Source organism: Haemorhous mexicanus, chromosome 1 (genome assembly GCF_027477595.1).
Source record: "Haemorhous mexicanus isolate bHaeMex1 chromosome 1, bHaeMex1.pri, whole genome shotgun sequence".
In the NCBI taxonomy this organism is placed as follows: domain Eukaryota; kingdom Metazoa; phylum Chordata; class Aves; order Passeriformes; family Fringillidae; genus Haemorhous; species Haemorhous mexicanus.
Genome location: NC_082341.1, coordinates 71,755,791 through 71,777,493, shown reverse-complemented (window position 1 = coordinate 71,777,493; position 21,703 = coordinate 71,755,791). Strand labels below are relative to the sequence as shown.

The window sequence follows — 21,703 nt, the reverse complement described above, 5'->3', positions numbered from 1 at the left end:
CACATATTGAAAGAACAATATTTTGACATTCAGTGACACAAGGGGAAAAAAAAAAGGAGTAATCTAGGTTTTTGATAACACAATGAGAACTTTGTGTTCACCCGAGGTCCATGTGAGAAACATCATGTTGCATTAACAGGGAAGGTTGACCTTTAAGGCTTATCTGGATTATAATTCTTGTGGTTTTTATTAATAGAACTGCCTACTAAAGTTTCACAAGTCCTCCCTGAGATCTGTAAAACAATTGGCCTATCTACTTACGAGAGAGAAGTTAGACAGTATTTCATAGTATTTCCTACAGATGTGAGGGCTTTTGTTTCAGAAGACATTGATATTGTTTTCCTTTGAGATGGTCCACAAAGATTATCAGGTATTTTATTATCTTAGTATCTTTGTAATTGTTGGATTATCATCTTTCTATGTATCAACTATACTCTTTCAACTTGAAAGAAAATATCATGGACCTGAACACAGTTGTGCTCTGAACAAGTTCACCTCTACAGCCAAATCATAGAATTTGACTAAATCTGCAAGCATGCTTCAAATTGCTTCTGTGGAAATTTCTCAAGTGAAACTTCAAAAATTTCTGAGAAAGTTTCCAAAATTAGTCCCTATCTCATACTGTCTCCTGGGAGACTTGCTGTTTGTTTACTTTCTTGGGGTTCTTAAGGTAAATTGTCCATTGTTTCTTATCAAATTATGTGCTTTTTCTCTCGGAGGAAATTGTTTTCATCTCAAATCTGTTCCCATTTTATATTTTTTGTGTCAGCGATGTCTATGGTTTGCAAATGACAGTCTTCTGAATGGAAGCAGCTGCCATGTCATAAGTACTCAGTGTCTCCTCTGCATGAGCAGAAAAGACACAGTTGAAGGAAAATCTTTGTACACAGACTTTGGAGTCCTTATGTTCAGCATTACACAGTTAAGGAAGAAGCATATCAAAATGTATTTAGACTGATGAGATCTGATGGATACTCAAATGGTGTTCAGAAGGTTTTTTCCATGAATGGAGGTTCCTTGAGCAACAGATCTTGCACCAATGCTGTGATTTTTGGTAATCTGAGAAAGCAGGATGATGAGTCTTTAGAGGAAAGGAAGAGGCATGTGTTCTGCCCTTCTTGGGAAGTACCTCTATTGCTGGAGGTTTTGAGAAAGGGTTGAGCATGTGAAAAGTCACCAATTGCAGTGATAGACAATGGCTTTAATCCTGAACTTATGTTTGCCTTTCAAATACAAACTGTGACAGCCCAGGAAGGTTCTTTCTTACTGGGTGTGCACCCTTGCTTTTTAAGTAGCTGAGCAAGAAGGGCTGTAATTTAGGGGGGGAAAAGCCTAGTAATACATTGATTATGCATACTCCCATATTCCTGCTGTCACTGGCTTCTTGGGAGGATCGGCATGCCTGGCAGCACATCCCTGTGGTTTTCTTTGGCAAGAGTCTCCCTGCCGTGCTTGCCTTGACCTATAACATTGTCAGAAACAAGTACCAAAGCAATAGTCATTACTCTAGACTGAGCTCCCATTGTGGCAGGGAGCATGGGATCATGCCCAACACTTTTGTATGTTGGCTGCCAGGCAGGGGCAGCTTACAATTTACTCTGATCACAACACTTTTGTGCTGCGCTTCAGCTTCACTGGTGTTTTTCAGCCATGTGCGCTGTGCCCCTGTTGTGTGCAAAACATGTGAGAGGAGATTTTTTCCCCCCTCTGCTGCGTATTATATGTAAGTCTCAGTGTGTCTTTACATAATTTCCTTATGTAACACACTCTGATGCCTACCAGGTACACCCAGGACACACCTACTCTTTTAACAGTCGCAGAAGTCAATCAGACGTGGGTGACTCAGCCCCCAGTGTAGCACCTTTTCTTCCTTCTCTGCCCCTCCAAAAGTGAGTAAACAGATAAACTGGGAATCGGCTTGGGTTCAGAGCTCTGAGTCAATGCCCCGTCTCACTTTTCTGAGGCACGACCATCAATTGTGGTCAGTTCTGTAGCAGCTTGAGAAACCACAGCCAGTCAGCTGGGTTGTGTCAGGAGGAGCCGGGCGATGGCATCTGGAACTGCTTCACGTCCCAGGGAGGCAGGAAGTGCGTGGGCATGACAGCTCCACGCATCGCTCGGCACGGGAGATGCCAGCAGCCTCTATCAGTGCCAGGGCAGTTGAGTTGGGACAATGCAGACAGGGAGGTGGCACAATAGCCCTCTCTTTTGTGGCACAAATGGAACAGTCCCTCATGATGCATGCAGGAACAGCAGTCATGCCAGGCCTTTGTGCTCGCCATATGGGGAGAAGGCTCTCCTTTGCTCCCACATCCCTGCAAAGGCTCATCATGCTTTGGCCCAAAATGCTCAATTCTCCTTCTCAGTGGTGACCACAGCAGGATAGCTATGTTTGGGATCACTAGACTACCATATCCAACCCACTGAATGCTTCTGCCCACTTCTAGACAATAGAGTATGGAATACCATAAAGACAGAATTTCTATAAATGGTGATAATGTACTGTTGGGTCTCTCTAGGTGGTGATGTTTTCTGACTTAGTCAGAAATTGCTCCCTGATTGTTGACAGCCTTGAGGTAACCCATTCCTTCCTCAGTGATAAGTAGAGCTAGACATTCACCAGCCTCTGGTTCTTTGCCTCTGAAACTCACAGACAGTGCACCATGTATCAGGCTGCAACTATCTGCTCCATCTCCTAAAGTAAACTTTACTGATTTGGTTGGATTTTTTTTTTTTTCTCCGTGTGTGGCAAATACAAAGTCAGAATTTCTCTGCATAACACCTAGAAATATGTATGAAAGTGTTGGTTTTTTTTTTTTTTACAGCATAGGTCTTGGAAAAAACTGCTATGTAGCAGTGCAAGGCAATAGTAACTAGTACCAACAGGAACATTTTCTATTTATCCCATTGTGGGACCTGTTCAGTCATATCTGTTTTGGGTGTTGAATTGGATGTGACATATGAAAAGGCTTTGTGCTTATTCTTTTGAAAAAAAAAAAAGTATTTTATTTCTAGAGCAGAAATTATCAACTTATTTAAAATCTCAGAAGTTGAATTTATTTTTGCTCTTGAATAGGAAGATACCTGATTAGGAGCCCATTTTAACTATACATAGTATGAGAGCAGACAGTGAAACAAAAGTCTCAAATATATGGAGTTAAACATAACCTCAGCTACCGGATCTTTATTATCCATGGATGACAGCCCAGTTAATAAATGTTTTTTTACTGGGATGCTAGACTGGAAGTTAATGGTGAAACACATCCACAACATACTCCAGATTCTCGAGACAAGCAGACACATCCAACCGTAGTGGCAGTAGCATGCACAAAATGTATCTGTGAGGGGCTGTGTTAGTCAGACTTGGGTTTTCCCACTTACTAGCCCACGTGCAAACACTGCATAAGCTAAGAAATTTGGGCAGGGAGAAGACTGGCTCATGTTTTGAGTATGTTGCTTGAAAATGGTGCTTACTACTGGCAGGAGTTTATATAGAGAGAAGGGTAGAGGGGAAAGATGAAAGAGGAAAGATTTTGGCAGAGGCTGGAGTTCAGGCATGCAGAACAGATATCCTAGTCCACATAATCATAAAAGTGTGTCTGCTTGCTAGACTAGTTACATATCTCCTTTTAGGTTTCTGTCTTTGAAAGTAAATGGCATAGAAGTGCCTTTAGACTTTGTGACTCACTTGACCAGAGCCAAAAAGAATTCAAATATGAAAAATATGTTTTGTCACTTTTGCCATTAAGGGAAGAGTCTTGCTCTAAGAGAGTTGAAGCCTGAATTATTTCCATGGTAATTTCCTCCTCCTTTTAAACATCTACCCATATTTTGTTATCTGGACTGAGCAAAAAATTAGGGAGAGGGTGGCAGAACTGAAAACAAGTAATTTCTTTACTTGCTGTCAGCCCATCCAAAAAAGACTTTACAAAGAAATACAGGAAAACCCTCAATTCTCAGTTCCTACAACAGAAAAATTCCTAAAATATATGACCTTGTGATGGTTAAAAGATATCCAAGAGCCAAAGCTGGCAATGTTTTTATCCCAGTTCAGCCATGTCATGGGTCAGGTGGTTCAGCATGTGAACAGGAAGGTGAGAATGGTGAACTTTTGCCTCGGTTGTGCAGTCCATCAGAGAATAAATGGAGCAAATCACTCTGCAGCTGGATCGGGAGGTGAACGGCTGAATACCTCTCACACAGAGGCCTTTGTGTTCTGGACATGATCTAGCATTATGATGGGACCCACTAGTCTGAGGCTTTGTAGCAATTACTAACCCATTATCACGCTAGAACATGCGATCATTTATCTTCTAATTCAGAGTGTCACCTGTTCTTCATTTGCCAGTCAATAACCATTAATTACTTTCAGTGGAAATTTAAACAAAGCTTTTCCCCTCTGTTAAAACCAGTAAGCCATTCAGTAATGACAAATAAACCTGGAGCTGTATCACCCCCCTTCCTCTCGTTCTCAGCCTTGAGTCTGGTACAATATGAATTCTTAAAGGAAACGCCTAGAAATTCATAGGTCAAGGATCTTTATTAGTCTGATGTGAGGAGAATCACATTCCTGGCACTTGATGTAGGGAAAGGATACAGCTACTGCCTGTACATGGATGTTTTATTAGTTATCATGGGCTCTACCTGAGGAAATATAATTTTGACTGTGGAACTTCTTCAATGTTTTTACTCTCTTCTGGCTTGCCTTGGCATTTTTTACAGACTGTTCATGCAGACCCATTCAAAGAAACAGCATTTGGTCACCTTCCTCAAAGCAAAACAGAGCTATCACTTTGTAAATTTTAGCATGTTAATTTTTTTCATACCTGATTGGATTGAGGTAATTCTAAATGCCAACAATTGTGAATGTCAGGAAAAATAAAAGAATCCACAGTGATAGACTCTCAAGTAACCATTAATCTAAACATTCTTTCCTGGCAGGATTTGAAGCAAAAATCACTTTTAGCAACTCTTTCTGCATTGTTTGATCATTTCTAAGCTGATCCTGTTGAAATTTACTGCAGTTTAAGTCGCATTGCTGAGACAGTGATTGCTTGCTTTTTGAAATGGTAGACAAGAGTTGATAAATCCAAACCTCATTGGGCCCACTGTCAAAGGCTGGTTTTTTGTCAGGACTTTGCAGCTGCCTCCTTCAGTGTAGGGTGTAGTTTAGAGTAAAGGGAAACTTTCAACTCCATTTCATATTAATATGAATAGTAATGTATAAGTATTTTAAAAACTCGCTGGATTGTTGAATGTCTTGGCATAAGTGCCTGCATTGAAACTGTGTTAAAGGAATTACAATACAGAGGTGTTTAAAAGTGGAGGGGGGGCAAAAATTGTTGGAAGTCTAATCCTGCTTCTGCTTAGACATATTAATATTACTTTACCAATATAGTAAATAGCAGGTGCTTATGCTAATTGCCTATTTAGTCAACCAGTGTAGCATTTTTGGGTAAGGGGGAATTTTTACCAATAAATGATATTTTGTTGTTGCATCTCTCTCCAATGTAACTGACACAACAGTGTTAAGGCAAGAAAAGGAGTTCATTATGTACAGCAAACATCCACCATAGTTGGGAGGAGAACCACTGCCCCTGATTGACTGATTGTCTAATGTTGGAAAATCCTTATTTGCCAAATAGTGCCCTCTCATACGAGGAAGTGTGTTGTTTTCAGCTAGACTGCTTAATGAAGGTCTGTGAAATCAGGGACTAGGCTGGGAGAGCCAAAACTATCAAGCACTTATCTTATAGATACTCCTGTTACCTTTCTGTGCAGCTGCTGCTGCTGTGAATCTTGTGGGCTTGTCCAGTCATGAAGAAACAGAAGCTGGTGATTTACGGTGACCTCTCAAATCAGCAGGGAAACCCCAGTGTTCCAAAAAAGCTCATACGAGAGATACAAGTTAAGACATCTTCTCCCCACAAGATGAGTTTCATCAGCCATTTGGGTATTTCTGCGTCATTGGCTAGGATGTTCAACCCTGGAAAGGAAAAATAAAGTTGCTGCCATTGTCCTGCCCAGCAGGTCATCTCCCTAAAGCACAATTTATAATTTATGTCAAGGACTTGCACAGCAGTTGCCCAAAACCGAGCTTTCCGTGCACAATCAAGAAGTAAAATGGTTCAAAAGGAGCATGTTAATAAAATCTTCTCAAAACTTTGGAAGACGTGCAAAATAATAACTGTAAAGAAAAATGGCTCGCACCTATAACCATTTAAGTGGAATGTATTGCCTTGCTATCCAGAACACTGATTTATTGAGAATAGAGAGGAAAAATTGAATATTTCAGGTGGTATTTACCAAGAGAAACTGGGCTATCCCAAAGCTTTTATTAATCTGATTTGCAGAGTATCTGCTACCATCAAGGGACCTACTAAAGTTGTTTTCTTTAAAGCTGATGTGAAGAGGTCAATGCAAATAGCATCATGGATTACAATGTGAGAGGATGACAGTACTTTTTACCATATGGAGAGAGAGTTGATTTATTTTGTTTCCCTTTTCTGGTTATTTATTAAGCAAGGATCTTGCCATACAGGTATTCCCTTTTCCTCTCCAAAGGAAATGAAGCGTTTGCATCATTTTGATTGATCTAAAGTAATAATTATTCTGTACACCTACAGCTCCTATGCAGTCAAACAGTCACTAGAGCACTGCCTTGCACATCAGAAAACTGAAATGTACCTGCGGTGGTATCTCAGACAAGTCACACATGTCTTTGAATACCTCTTTTCCATCTGTTTTCCAGCTTTCATGTTGACTTAGCTGGCTAGTCCTCTGAGATGATGGTGCCCACCCATCATTACTTGCTTGTGGGAGAGGACTCTGTGAAAGACATTGCTGTGGGTATTAAAAGCTGGTCCCATGAAATGCAAATATGTTGGCACTCAGATGAAGTTTTCCTTCAAAAGATACAGCAAAACTCTTGCTGCACGAACAGTGCTCTGAAACTGATGTTAATGGTTGTGTTGCTTTCCCACCAGTGTTTTCTCATTACTGTGTCAAAAGTTTCTTCTACAGTACTTTAATATGTAACATTCAACACATATTCAGTGGGGAAACCAGATTAACTTGGTTAAATACCTTTTTAAATACTTACTCTTAATTAAAATCTCAGTTTAGGCAAAACAAATGGGGCAGAAGAAGCTGCCAAAAGGATTCATATTTTCGTGCTTCAGTGTGTTTGACATCATTCTGTAGCAGACAGACAACAGCACTCTGGACTGAAACATTACAAAATTTTGATCTTTTCCCCATATCAATGTCAATTCATGCAGTGCTTTAAACAAGTGAATCCATGCTTATGAGCACTAAACCAAGTCTCAGTGTTCAAAAGTAAACATATTAAAGTCTCCCCTGCAGAAACTCCTGCTGTGAAACAAATTGAAAATCAAATACAGCGCTGTTTTCTGTAATAAGAAATAATTGAACTCTTTTCAGAGTTGCACTGAACTGGTTAATAGCCACTGTGTAAAGAAAGTGCTAATTTCCCCAGCTTGGGGTATGTGTGTGTACGTGGAGTTATTTCCAACTCAAAATGCGGTAATACAATATCATGTACCAAAGAGGCCACTTACATGTGCACTGAATCTTACTTTGTTTATCTTTCTGCAGGCCATGTGGTTGATGTTGCAAACGGATGAGCCTGAGGACTTTGTCATAGCCACTGGGGAGGTCCACAGTGTCCGTGAATTTGTGGAAAAGTCATTTAAGCACATTGGAAAAACCATTGTGTAAGTATGAGGAGGAGAGAGTAGCCACAGGTTGCACATTTCCAGCCTCTCATATTTACTGGGACAAAACAGAGTATTTTTTGTCTACATTCTTCTTCCCCCCCACTTTCTACTTGTAACATATGAGACCTTCCATGCATGAGTGACTGCCGCAGCAGATATGTCTGGTGTTGCCCCCTAGATCATAAGATAAAAAGATAGATGGGTTAATGTTAATCAATTTTTTTTTTTATCAAAGTCTTCATTCTTTGTTGTCCCTGTCTTGGGGTAGGGAAGCCCCTCCAAAGATGTTAGTACCAGGGTGCTGATCATCGCCTTCCTGGAAGAGGGGCTTTTCTGCCCAGTTCTCCATTTTGTGCCCCAGATCCCCACGGTCCTGCTCCCACCCTCTGCCATCCGAAGAGGTGACACCTGCCAGCCCTGTTCTTTCCAGGTGACAGCCCACCAGTCACACTGCATGGCTCATGTAGCAAACTGCTCCACATTCCTATCAGCTCTTCTCCTACTAAACCGTAGAAATGTTGAGCAGTGGGTGCAGAATGTTTACAATGCATATTCCACATAGTTTGATTGAAAATACAAAATTCCTTCCCAAGGCTGTATAATAAAACCAGGATGGCTTGGTGAGCGCTTTCTGTAATTTATATTTTTATTGTTTATTATTTTTTCAATTTCCCTCCTTCTGTATCTTCTCTGGGCCCCATGCATCAACATACCAATCTCAGCTGGAAAAGGGAGAGGAAAGCCACAGGCTCTTCCATGACGCTAGCGCCAGGGCTGTTCCTCAGGCCATCAAAGTCACTTGTGCAGCTGGTGAACTTTTGACAGGGCCAATAAGTTTTACTTGGGAACAAAAACTTGACAAATTCAATAAATATGCAGAAGTGCACAGATATATACAATATTATTTGAACAGCCAGTGGGTGGCTGGGGAGGTAATAACATTTTCTCCTCAATGAGTTTTTAGTCTGGTTTCAATTTTTGGCATCAACTTCCAGAAAAAAAATTCTGATGAGGGAGAGAGAGACCATATAAATAGTATTTCTAACCCAAAAGCTCAGTTTGGGGAATAAGCTTCTCTCCATGTTTTTCACATTTCTTGATTGCAAGATGTCCCAGTAATTTCACATTATCCCATATACCTTTAGAGTACTTAGGTTTGAGAGGCTAAAGGGGACACAGTAGGAGCTCTAATAATTGCTTTGTGTTTCTTAATTTTCCTTCTCTTTTTATAGTTTTGTTTCTTGTGTTTATAAGCTAATTTACCCAGTAAGAATGGATAGGAACATGCTGCAGATTCAACTGCTCCATACAAGTAAGAATTCTAGTGATTTGGAGAGCTACCTGTCTAATATTATTTGCAAAAGCAACAATGGATGTTTGGTGAACAACTCTTTCAATTTTTTAATTTTGTTTACCTACAATTAGAGGCTGATATATAAAGGTCAGTACCTAGCTGAATGTCTTCATTTGCAGGTGTTCCCCACATCACAGTTTCTTTTGATGCCACTAAATTTATACATTAGTTTAAAACTGAACTCCCTGCTTTGGTGTTGGTCTAAGAAGTCTCAGCATGCGTTTTCCAGAAAGAAAATTATGTCCTCAAGAAAACCTAAAGAAAATAACAAGGTCAGAAATAAAAGTGAAAGTACTTCCATTAATTGCTTCTGCTATAGAGGGGATATTAAAGGATTACTTTAGATTTAGTTGTTCCTAACACTCAAAATTTTGTGTCCTATTAGTTTAATTTTTTTTTTTTTTTTTTTGCTCACATATGGCTCCATATGGTAGACTGTATATCATTTATATTGATGTTTAATGCAGTCAGTATTTCAACTGAATCAGTCACAATCTGGTCTCTCAGAAAAACTTTACAGTATAACTCCAAATGTGAAGTAGAGCAGGTATTTTGTGTGTATGAAGGCATAGTTGCCTTTTTTTATTACTAATCAATAACAGCAATTTGAAAAAATTGTGTAAGAACTCACATGACACCTACTGACATGGATTTTTAGGAACATAAATTGCTTTAGAAATGGGGGCTTGGTTTTCTAATCCCCTTGGCTCTTCTAAGTTTTTCTTTCCTGTGAATAAATTTTTAATTCCTTATGCCATTTACAGGTGATATATAAATAACTATACATATGGGAACTTAGGTGACATTTTAAGTGCTAGTGATAATTTTGTTGCTGATCATTTTGACAGTGGTGTAACTCTGAACATTTTACATGTAGCCTGTTCAGATAAACCAGCCATTCTTTCCCCCTGCTCCCAAGGTAAGAGTAACATTACAATGCAGCCACTACTCATCCTGTAGCCATTGCTCATCTTTCAAATTGCACTAAATGTAAAATATTCCTCAGGATTTGGGAAGTTTTGTTAAGAGCTCCATAGTTTTTCCAGGTGTCAGCCTGATCCATGCTTTTGCAGTGCACACACATGGTCCTTGGCCAGCTGTCTGGTAACCTCTGTCTGGCAACCTTTCTTTGAAAGCCCCAATGAATTTCTACTCACACCTCCTCCAGTCTGAATACATCTCCTTCAGGGAGTAGCCTGGCAGAAAATCCTCCGTTTTAGCCTTGTGAGACCCCACTGGTGAGTCCCATTGATCTGTTACTTTTCAGTTTATGAGGCACCTAAGAACCAGTGCACCAATAGCAATAGCAATAGCTAAACAAGCTCCCACAAGGATGGCTCCTTTCTTCCTATTGCTATTCCTCAAAGTTTGGTTGAGTTATCTGAGGTTTCTGGGGTTTTTTTGCAGGATTGGGTATTCTGAAATTTTTCAACCTCAAAAACTTACCGGTGAGATTTCCAGCAGCCTTTTCCACTGTTACAAACAATGGCACAGCTGCCCAGTACTGCTGTACAACCCACCTTTCAAAATTGAGGAAATGATGGAGTAAATGTCCAGGATAGATGTCATGGCAAACAAAAGCTGGCAGAGCTCATACCGCACCTGAGAAAACTGGGCACATGTGCAGGGGCTCTTCACTACCCCTACTTTGTGCTTTGTCAAGGAAAGTTTCAAATGTAAAATCGTAACTGTCACATCATGATATTGTAGCAGAGAACAGGAAAAAGGAGATCCTGGCTGCCTCATCAAGCAACTAAAAATATTTATTTTATTTTTTAGGTTTTTTGTCTTCCTAACAATTCACATTAACTTATACAGCTGAAAATCCAGGACAGCCTAAAAAGCCTTTCCAAGAACATAACATAATATTCTAGCCAGTCATTAGCACATGTCAGGACTATGTCTTCTAGCCAAAACAAGAGAGAGAGAAACTTTACTACATTTTTGTAACTAATGAAACGCACAGCTGCAAAGAGACTGATTCTCTCTCTGAAATGGACTGCAAAGTCTTCATGCAAGTTTATCTACCTTGGGTGGCTTTTTTCCTCTTACATTTATTTTCAAGGGAGAAATTTCAAATTATATTTATATAGTCCTCTGAATCATTCAAATTCAGTCCTTTGTACTAACAGGAAAGCCTCAGAGCTACAAATATTTTTCCCCTGTAAAAATTACTTTATTTTTTTCTTTTACTTTCCCTTCTGCCTATTACTAATTAAGTGGTACTTGGGGGAAACACTTCCCGCCTATAATTTGAACTTCAGCAGGGTAAACGAAACAGGCAAACGCTTGTCTTGACTAATTTTCTGCCATTAATCTTATTAAATTAGAACAGGATTGCAAAGATAGCCTGAAACCACTACAGCACTCAGAGTTCTTTGCAGACTGCTACAAAGACTCCTGTCTGCAAATGTGGAAACTAAAAAAAAAAAAAAAAAAAAAACAGAAAAAAAAAAAAAACAGAAAAAAAGAAAAAAAAAAGAAAACCTGTTCAAGCTACAGAAAGATTTATTGTGGTTTTTATTAACATAAAAATGCATGCGCATTTGTTACAGAAATATTCATTGCTTCCAGGATCAGAATTAATTCAGAAAAAAACAAATATTTTACTCTAGTCATTTGGTTCCACATACAAATTTTATCTTGACTAACATATTAGTTGGTCTTATAAAAGATCAGCCTAAAAAGGAGAAGTTTGCAGATAAGCTATAAGGCTATAAGGTCTTCTGAGGCGAACTCCTGTGGCCTCTTCAGTGACAGTGAGGGTTGAACTGAGATTGAACCGAAGGAGGAGAGTTTTTCTGGTTTGTTTGTTGGGGGTTTTTTGTTTGTTTGTTTTTTTCTTTTTATCTTAAAATGGAAGGCTGGGTTACAGAAACACATGAGATTTGAAGGATTGCTTTAAGAATGGAAAGCATGTGGGTCATGGAGGAGGAGCCATCAGTAGTCATCAGCAAAACAGATGCTATTTCCAGATCTGGCTTTTGCCCACCAAAAATTGCTGGCTGGCCAGTGCTGTGTGTTATATTTAAATCAGAAAAGAAAATGAAAAGCTTTCAGATGAAGAGGAAGGGAACAAAATCTCACACAGCAACTGAAGGCATTTTGAAGAGAGGTAGTGGGAAGCAACCCAGCCATATCAGTGAAGAATGATGGCCTGGGTGAACCTTCACAAAAAAGAGTCCTCATTTAGGACTTCACCAGCTTTGTCATCATTCTCAAAAAGAGTATATATTTCAGGGGGCATTTAACCCACCTCAACTGGAGAATTCTTTCTTTCAGCTGTGCATGCCCTCATTACTTTCTCATTGATACAAGGCTTTATCTGCAGGCAGATGCAGTAACTGTTTCAGAACTGAAATTAAGGCTTGAAGATTTTAAGAGTCTAATTATCTGACTAAATAAGAGACATGAGAGTTTCTCCAATAGAAAGACTAGGCAAAAATGAAATATGGTGTTTCATGGGAAATTCCATATATCCCACCCCTGAAATTAAAATATTTGTCACAAATGCAATTTGGAAAAATACCTGATGTCAGGTCAGTTGGACTTCTTCAGTTTTTTCCTAACCTCCACCTAAAGACAGGATAACTTAAGTTAGAATTTTTTAAGTCATTCTGGAAAAAAAAAATCCATTCTGAAAATGTAAAAGCCTCTCTTTTAGATATTATTAATATAATTTTGTATCAGGCTGACACTAATGGAACTTACTTGAAACTAAAACTTTTCTTTCCATAATGCTTTGATTCTCACAGAAGCATTAATATTCTTTGAGAAAACATTTTCTTCCCAACACCAACTTTCACAAATTGGAGTAAAGGCACAGGGCTTCAAAAGGTTTCCAGTGAACTGGAAAGAATAAAAAAAAAAAAAAAGAAACAAAAAATAGGAAGCTTAGCATGTATTTTTTTATTGTCTTGTAATATGGGGAATAGCAATTATTATGCAATATACTATTGGACTAGTTTAAAAAAAAATTGACTACCTGATTCATCAGAGCTTTTGAAAAAAATATTAATACATTCCTTTATGGTATCATGCTTTTGATTTAAGCACAAGGCCGTGGTTAAGCAATCCCAGTATCTGTGATTACTTTGAAGTTTCAGAGCTGCTGGCAAGGTTGGTGGTTGAGTTGGTGGCAAAGGAACATATGAAGAGTCATATTTAAAGTTTCCCAACAAAAGACTACCCTCAAAAAGATATTAATGGTCTGTTATATGGTGTCAGTTTTTCTATTTATAATGTGCCAAGACAGAATGAAGTGCTTTGGCTTAATTTTGTGTGCAGCAGAAATCAGGCCACAGATCTGAGAAACCCACACAAACAGTATATCCTATTAGCTGTGGAGGAAAAGCAAAATCTTCATACAATTTTATTTTTATTTAATTTACTGTTAGTTTAAAATGTTAAAGTATTTTCTATTGGCATTTATTTCATTATAAAGGTGATCGTGATAGTTTTATTTTTCATAAAGAAGCTGAGCAGCTGTATCCTTTAGTGGGTTTAAATATTTTTTTTAAATGCCATGGATTCTGTTTTTATGTAAAGATCAAGCAAGGAGATGAAATGCATGCAGTTGTTCAGTTTACCTCTGCTTCTCTGAAAATTTTCATTTTTATTTGATTTCTTCACCACCTCAAAAATATATGTACTTTGACTTGTTTCCTCCTCAGTTACAGCCAGACCATTTGGTCCATTTGCAGTGCTATTGCCACCCCCATTCCTCAATTATGCTGGCTCCCCTGTTTCCTTTCCTGCCCACCTCACACCCTACCAGGTGGGTACCCCAGCTTTTCATCCTCATAAAATCTTCTATACCTCTGGGAGTTTTCATTGCCCGAAGCTTGCCCTCTCACTGAGTACTTAAAGGAAATGAAAAATAACTGGAACCTCCAAAAATAAAAAAGCCAAAGGAGCATTCATCAACACTGATAGCAAGTATTGTGACAATAGTGATATGTTAATGATAAGAGATATGAAATCAGCCATAAATTAAATACAATCCATCCCACTGTAAATCCAGAGTTTAAAAGCTCTTGATGTGAAGAACTTTTCAAGCAAGTAAACCTGCTCATGCATCTGAATCTTAGTTTTATGGAAAACGGTGAGGTCACTGATAGCAGTGGAATCCCCCAGGGCTGACCATTGACCATCACCCCGAGCAATCCCAAAGCACCCATCTCCACCAGCGAGGCACTCGACATGGAAGCGTAGATGCAAAGGGCATCAAACCTGCTTTGCCAGGAGCAGTTCCATGGTCTCACCCATCCTTATCCAGGTGCAGGACATGCTGGCACACGGCTGAGGCCATCAGCTGTGACAGGAAGCCCATCCCTTGCTTCAGTGAAGCCAGGCAGCGTGGGGCAGGCAGTGGGCTCGCTGCAGAGGCTCCAGGAGGAGCATTTTGTGCAAAGCCTGCACCAGGACAGTGGGTGCCTGCATGGGAGCTCTGGGCTTTGGCAGCAGCTGGGCTTCCAGGGATCCATTCCCCGTCCTCCATAAATCTAGCCCAGTCCTGAAGAACCAAACTTTCTCCAGCCAGGGATCCATTGCATTTCCCCCAGTTTACACAAGGCTGTTTTGGTGCCTGTGTGGGCATCAGCCCTGTGGAGCAGCAAGCTGGGTAGTCTTTGTGGCTGGAGGTAGCTGAAACCACAGCACAACATGAGGGTTCCCCATGCCCCCTCCGACCATGCTCATGCTTCAGGATAATTTGGCACAACATTTTCCAGTTAACCATTCTGACTGCAGTTTGACTATAAATTAAGGATAGTTTTGGTGGGTTTTTTTCTCTTGCCTTGTGGTTTGAGGGAAAGAGGAGGGGGAGTTGGTTGGCAAAATGGATGTCTTGGTCCTGGTGTCAGGCTGGCCCCCACACAGTCCCTTTTATCAGCTGTATGATGATCCCAGCTGTGAGCATCAAGGTGCCAGGAGTCATTAGAAGTGCAGCTATCAAATGTTGCTTTGTTCACAATGAGAAGCACTTCTCTTTTTTTTTTTTTCCTCCTTGTGAACTTTTCACATTACTGGGCTGAACAAAACGGGTGGAGATTTCTCCTCAAGCTATTTCTATTGTTATATAACTTTGATAGCGACATTAAGTGAGTCTTTACTGGCTGGCTGAGCCTTCTGGAGCCTTTTGGGTGTTAAATGGGGTTCTCTGCTCAGTGACCTCCAACAACAACTGACGTCTCCTGATCTAAGAGCTTCCTGTTGTTTCACTGGTGACTGTTGGATTTCTATGAAGCTCATTTGAGTCCTGCACATTTTTACCCTCTGCCCTTTAAAGGGAGGGACTAATGTTAGTTTTGGCTTCTGAATGAAAACTTTGCAGTTCAGGCTCACAACAGAGCAACTGAAAAAAAAAAAGAAAGAAAGAAAATTTAAATTATAAATCGTCTTTGGCATCATAGCATGCCCCATTAACAGCTGACTTCACTGTCAGTATTATCTGTAGGACATTATTTCAATGTGAAATGTTCCCAGTATCAAGCATCCTACAGGCTTTGGTAGTCATTCAAAAGTCATGAGCTGTGCTTAAAAATCTGTGAGATTTAAGAACTTGCAATAATGCATATTTGGTATTTCCTTCTGCCTTGGAGTTTTTATACCTTCATGGGTACACAGAGGTCACATTTTCAGACTTTTCTCCTTAGCCCTCAGGGCTAGAAACTCCAAAATAAAGGCTGAGATTGTCAAAGAATTAAATTCGTCTAGGAGCTTGAGGGGGCAGGGGGGCAAGGAGAAATCATATCTGTGACAAAATCCCTAGAGCTGGGAGAAAAATTAGTAAGTGGGATGCTAGAGGTGCTTTTATTTCCTTGCTGGTGATTGAGGCTAAATAGCCTAAATCACAGTGCTGATTTAATTTATACAGATTTTATTTAAACATAAAAAAGCTAGAGGATTTCATCATCACTTTCTTAAGCCAAGCTGCTTCAGAGCCCCATGGTGTATATATACATACATATATATATATATATATATATATATATATATATATATATATATATATATATTTAAAAGCAAAATGCAAAGAGAGGAGAGAATTTCAGTCATAACTCTGGATTTTGTATATTCAGTGGATAACATTTGATGCACTGATGTACATTTCTACCGTGTCATCTGGAGCATTTGTTTGGAGTGGGAGCATTGTCCCCAGGCTTCCAGGCTGCAGCCTGACCTCCCCGGAGCCAGAGCTAGTCACCCACCAAACCATTCCTCTTCTGCTGCTCCTGAAACCAGGACAGTCCCTAAGAAAATAGTTCACAGCCCAACCAGATCACATGAGTTACAGCAAATTGCAGGCTGTTCAACACATATGAAACTAATTTGGACCGAGGGAGCTGGCTTTCAGCTCACAGGTAGCAAGCAGAGTTTACAATACATGTATGTGGAGTGCCATGTCGAGGTAGGACCGAAAACTCAAGAACTGTTTTTGTTTTGTTTTTTCTAGTTAAGCACTAATTAAATTATGCAGCTTAATGCTAGTCAAACAGAGCTTCACGTCTATAAAATTAACAGATTAAAGAGTTCCTGAAAGTATTGGCCAAAATACAAGAATTAAAAAGTATTTTAAGAAAACAGCTTTGAACCAATCCACAAATGAAAAACCTCACTGTCATATTTATTTACAGATACATGAGACATTCTGAAATCAGGGCATTTTATTTTCCCTTAGCATTATGTGTTTAATTTGGAAGTCCTGTATTTTAGACCTTCCACTGAATCAAAAACCAAAACAAAGACTTCAAAAGCCATTGTTACTCTATTCAAGTCTAAACTCTCCCTTTGTTCCTTTAGCTAATGAGTTTATACTGTCCTGCAGGGAGAATTGACACCAGCCTCAAGTAAATGAAAGCAGGCCAAATGTTGGTAAGATCAGAGCACTAAAGTAATTATGGGTTGATTAAATGTTTATCTTCTTTACAGGTGGGAAGGGAAGAATGAGAATGAAGTGGGACGATGCAAAGAGACTGGCAAGATTCATGTGACAGTCAATCACAAGTACTACAGGCCAACTGAAGTGGTAAGAAAATGCCCTCTCTTAGCTTTACAAATGAATAATGCAATCACTCAGCCAATAAATTGCTGCATTTGGCCAGCAGTCTGTGAAAACGGGTTAATTGCACTCCTGCTGCCAGCTTTTAGAGCTCTAAATTAGCCTGCTTGCTGGCCCCTCACAGCCAGCTACCCGGGAAGAAACAAGGAGCAGGCAGGAGGAGCGGGTGGCCCTCTCACAGGGACACTGCTCCTCTTTGGTCACCCTCCGAGTGGGAGAGGCAGTGCTGAGGAGATAAAACGTCATATGGGGAACAAGACAAAGCATAAACCAGCTCCTTGGGAGTGGGAATATGGCCATCTCTTCTCCGGCTGCAAGCAGGGAAAGCAGGAGGAGGGCACTGATGGGCTTGGTTATAAAGTGTTTTTACAGTAGTGTTTCAGCTCCAGCCACTGAGTGTCCCTGTCCAGCTTACATCTGGCTGGGTAACTGTAGGTGCTGCAAAATTCTGGTTGAGATGTGCTCGTGTGATTTGCAGGGTCCCACTCAGCAAATGCCCATTTGCAGAACATATCTTTACTCCAAGTAATGCCTCAGTGAATTCTGCCAGGGGTGCTTAACAAGCATATGCTGCTGGCAGGACCAAATCCCTAACCCCTGTGCTCCAATCACCTAGTGAAGATTCTGGGAGAAGGAAAAAACCAGCAGTATTTCCAGGTCAGGCAGGATGGTGGCAATGCACAGAGATGGTACAGGATGAAACCTGGTTTCAGGACACAGGGAACAGTAGCCCCAATTGTGCTATTTGGGAGTGGGTGTACCTAGGAGAGGATTTCTCCTCTCCTGGGGAAAGTGACACAAGCCCCACTGGCTGCTGACACAGCATCATCTGTCAGTGTGCCCCTTCAGAAGAGCTGTGTGGTTCAAGCACCGGGGTGACAAGAGCTCCTTTGTGTTGTTGACACAGATTGCAGGGTGGGAGCAGGGGGCTGCTGTTTGGAAGTGGGCATGGGTTCTAAAACTGAAATTCAGAGGGGAATAGAGACTTTCATGTTTGTTAAAAAGGGCTGGACCGGTGTATCAGAATCAAATGCTAGGAAGTCATTAAGAGCTGTCTGTCATTCCGTGCTGTGGTAAGGTGTCAGGATGATAAGGAGGACAGAGACAAAAGGACTTGCGAAACAGGAAAAGGACACTTGACCCAACAAGTCTGTGCTTTGTGAGACCCACTTTCCTGCTTTGTCATACCTCTTACTAGCAAGTACATATTCACTCCTCAAAATTCATGATTAGTATGTAGCTCTTTGGAGGTCCTCACTGTAGTTTCAGGTTATTTGTGTGCTCAGATGTTTTCTGCTGAAATGGTGCTGCCCGTGGTCCTTTTCCTCTCTGTCCCTACTGGTGTCCCTCTGGGAACACAGTGTCTGGATTTTAAATTCAGCTCATTATACTTACTGTTTTGTAAGCACACATCCCTCAGGAATACTCAGCATTTCTAGTGGCTCCATACATGAGAATAGGGAGGAATTCAAATACAGAGTGGAATGTGGGCTTGGAATAGGGCTGTGTATACCCACAGGAGATGTCTGATGCTTATCTGAAATTACCTGGTTTCTCATAGGACAGCTTCCCTTGAATGAGGGCTCCATCTCTATCTTCCAGTACCCTCATCTTGCCTTGCTTTTAGTGCAGTCCCAACTTGGTTCCTGTGGAACCCAGGAAGGCTGTGAACTGCTCAAATATGATCAAGGTAGAAGCACAAAGTGAAGTACCTTTGTCCTAAGGAGCATGCAGAGGAACTATGAGGGAACTCTTCTATGAAGAGATGTGATATCCTTTGTCTGCCATCAGTTTCCTTTTTTGATCATCTCAGGATGGATAACCAGATCACTTTCTCCTCTTTTTTTTAATTCTAACTTAATTTCCATTCCTTGTCAAAGGCAGACAAACTACTGTTTGTTTCATTCAGGAAATTACATCTGTGCAATTCAAAATACTAGACCAAAACCCAATCCATCACAAGGAAGCAAGGAAGAGCAATGAAATAACTAAAATGGACTGACAGCACATGTCCCCGGCTGCCACTTGCACCAATACTGCCAAAGGCAAGAAAGCCTCAGGTTGACATTTTGGGAGGAGGCTTAGCTGGTTCAGTTAACAGCAATTCTGCTCTTGAATCACAGCTGACACAGAAAATCTGATGCTCAGATTCTCATGTCTTATTTGGAAACATTTCTGTCTGTCTCTCTAAAATTTAACATGGTATTCTGGAAATTGAAAATAAACATAATTTAATCTTGTGTACAGTCAGTTCTGACAGTGCCAATACATTCATTTGAAAACACATTTGTTTTCTTCAGTTAGTGATCCCTGGGGTCAAGGCCTCCCATTGAAAAGCTTAGCTGTACTGAAGAAGAAACCTTGAAATGTGAGACAGTCTTCTGGTCAAACTAAGTAGACCCTTTGAATGTCTTGGCTCTAAATCTCTTCACTCTGCTTTTGACTGCTGTGGGGCCCCTTGATATTTACTGGCCTTGGGAATTGTTCCTGCTAATGCTTCTAATGCCTGTCTCTCTCCTTCCTTCCTTGTGTCTTGCCAAATGCAAACCTATCAGTATCGTTTCTTTCAGCTTTTATCGAATTCCTATCAGTATATTTTCTGACTCTTTTTTAAATGCTTTTGGAGGCTAACCTGCTGCAAGGATTGGGGGGAAAATTTTGTTTGTTTCTTTCTTAAAATAAACAATTTTCACAGGAGTTTCATGGCAAGTTTGCTTTCTATACTGAACTTGATACTCTACAAAAGGTGCTTTCATTTACTTTGCAAACTTTTAAGCACATGGCTAGAAAAGTCATGCTTTACATTCACCCTTTGCTCTAGGCATGTAAAGATCAGTTTCCAGTACAGTTTACTCACCTGTGAAATGTAGGTACTTCAGAAATTATCTCACTAATCTTCTCTACTTATAATCAGAATATTCATATTGTATGTAGGCAACTTAGTGTATATTTGGATTTAAATAATCTACTTGGCATTCATGAAAATAATGTTACAAAAATTCTTTTTCAAAAGTTAAAACTGAAATTCAAAAAGCTGCTTGGGGAGCTGGAAACAAGCAGCCCTGCAGCACATAATGTCATAAGCATCAAGTCTCTCAGCCCCAGAAGTTGGGTAATTTTTACAGACTTAGGGTCTGTCTTTAATTTTCTTATCTTTCAGCAGGACAATTACTATTAATTTGTATGTTTGAATTTTCCCCCAAGAATTGCACAATTGCTTCTAATTAAATTTTGCCCATTAAGGTGCTTGAATTAAAGTGCTTCTATTATTTTTGCGTGGCAGAAATTAAGCTAACAGTTTTATTGGAGCTTGCTTCATTTCATTGCATTTTCCTGCAGCAATGAAAATTAACTCCAGGTCTCACTGGTCTGTCTTGTCATTACAGAACTTGGATGTGTGTATCTCTCAGTTAGGAGTTTATGTCACTGTTTGAAAGGGGAAAATAAAAGAAGCTTTTCAGCCATGTGTAGATGTTGTTTTTTCTCCCAATCTAATATTCTGCATGTGTTACAAACACGTCTTCCCCTTTTCTCCCACATGTTTCTGCAGTTGTCCTACAGCTTGCCTGGTGTAGGAACTGCAGGTTGGATCTGTGCATCACATTTGTTATGGGCTGCCGTGGCTGTAACTCTGAGGATGTGCACACATCATCAATGCAAATTTCCTTCCTTTAAGCAAGCCTGGAAACTCTGTCACAATGTGATGCTTATATTTAAGTAGTCATCTGGCCTCTTATTACTCTTCTTCAAAGGAAAAAAGGGCATGCTAACTTGCTAACTTCTTCCTCTTGTTATATGCCTCAAGCAATTTTTCTCCCAGTTCTTTCTAGCATCGATGTAAATGAAATATATATATATATAATATATATACTACTTCTCAAGTCCTATGTGTGTCACTTACACTAAATTTTGCATTTTTGCTTAACTGTGTTTGGCCTCAGTTACCCTTTTTCCTCCTCGGAATTAAGCAGGACGGCTTTAAATTTCAGTCTCTTCAGATGTTTTTTAAAAATTTCAGCTCTGTGTTTCCCATGTTTCATAGGATTCCAGTAAAAATTCCTTGGGGCATATCACATTCTCCCAAAGTCAGCTTTCTTAAAGTCAAAAACAGTTCTGAACTCCTCTAAGTGCTCCTGCCCTAAAGAGCATTTAGAGTCTAATGAAACCATGATCACAAACCCCTAAATGCCCCACACTTCCACTTCAGTTTTCATACAAGCTCCATTTCCTACTCTTAAGTTCAGAGCTGCCTGTGACTGTAAACTGTTCAGATATCTGCATGAGGAAACACGTGCTTCCCCTCCTCAAGGATCCTTTTGCTCATCAAAGTCAATATGTGGCCTTTATTAATACCCATGAAAATGAAATGGGAGCATTCAAGGAAGAATAATCTTCAGATTATTTTCCTGTCTATTTTCCTCTAGCAGTCAGGTAAAGAAGTTGTGAACTGTCATAAAACTGACAGTCTTCTCTTATCTGTTTTCTTTCCTCCTTGTTTTGAAAATGTACGTCAACATCTGAAAACTATTGCCTCTGCTGTCCTTAATT

General features: G+C 40.0%; 1 protein-coding gene across 3 annotated transcripts in view; it reads left to right on the top strand.

The window, feature by feature from the left end:
• The window catches only part of GMDS (GDP-mannose 4,6-dehydratase), a 409,191-nt gene that overhangs the window by 318,245 nt on the left and 69,243 nt on the right, over positions 1-21,703 (top strand). For all 3 annotated transcript variants that reach the window (XM_059853649.1, XM_059853638.1, XM_059853660.1), the window contains exons 8-9: positions 7,618-7,736; positions 17,026-17,122. In XM_059853649.1, the coding sequence (XP_059709632.1) occupies positions 7,618-7,736; positions 17,026-17,122 (216 nt within the window). The remainder of the gene's footprint in view (positions 1-7,617; positions 7,737-17,025; positions 17,123-21,703) is intronic.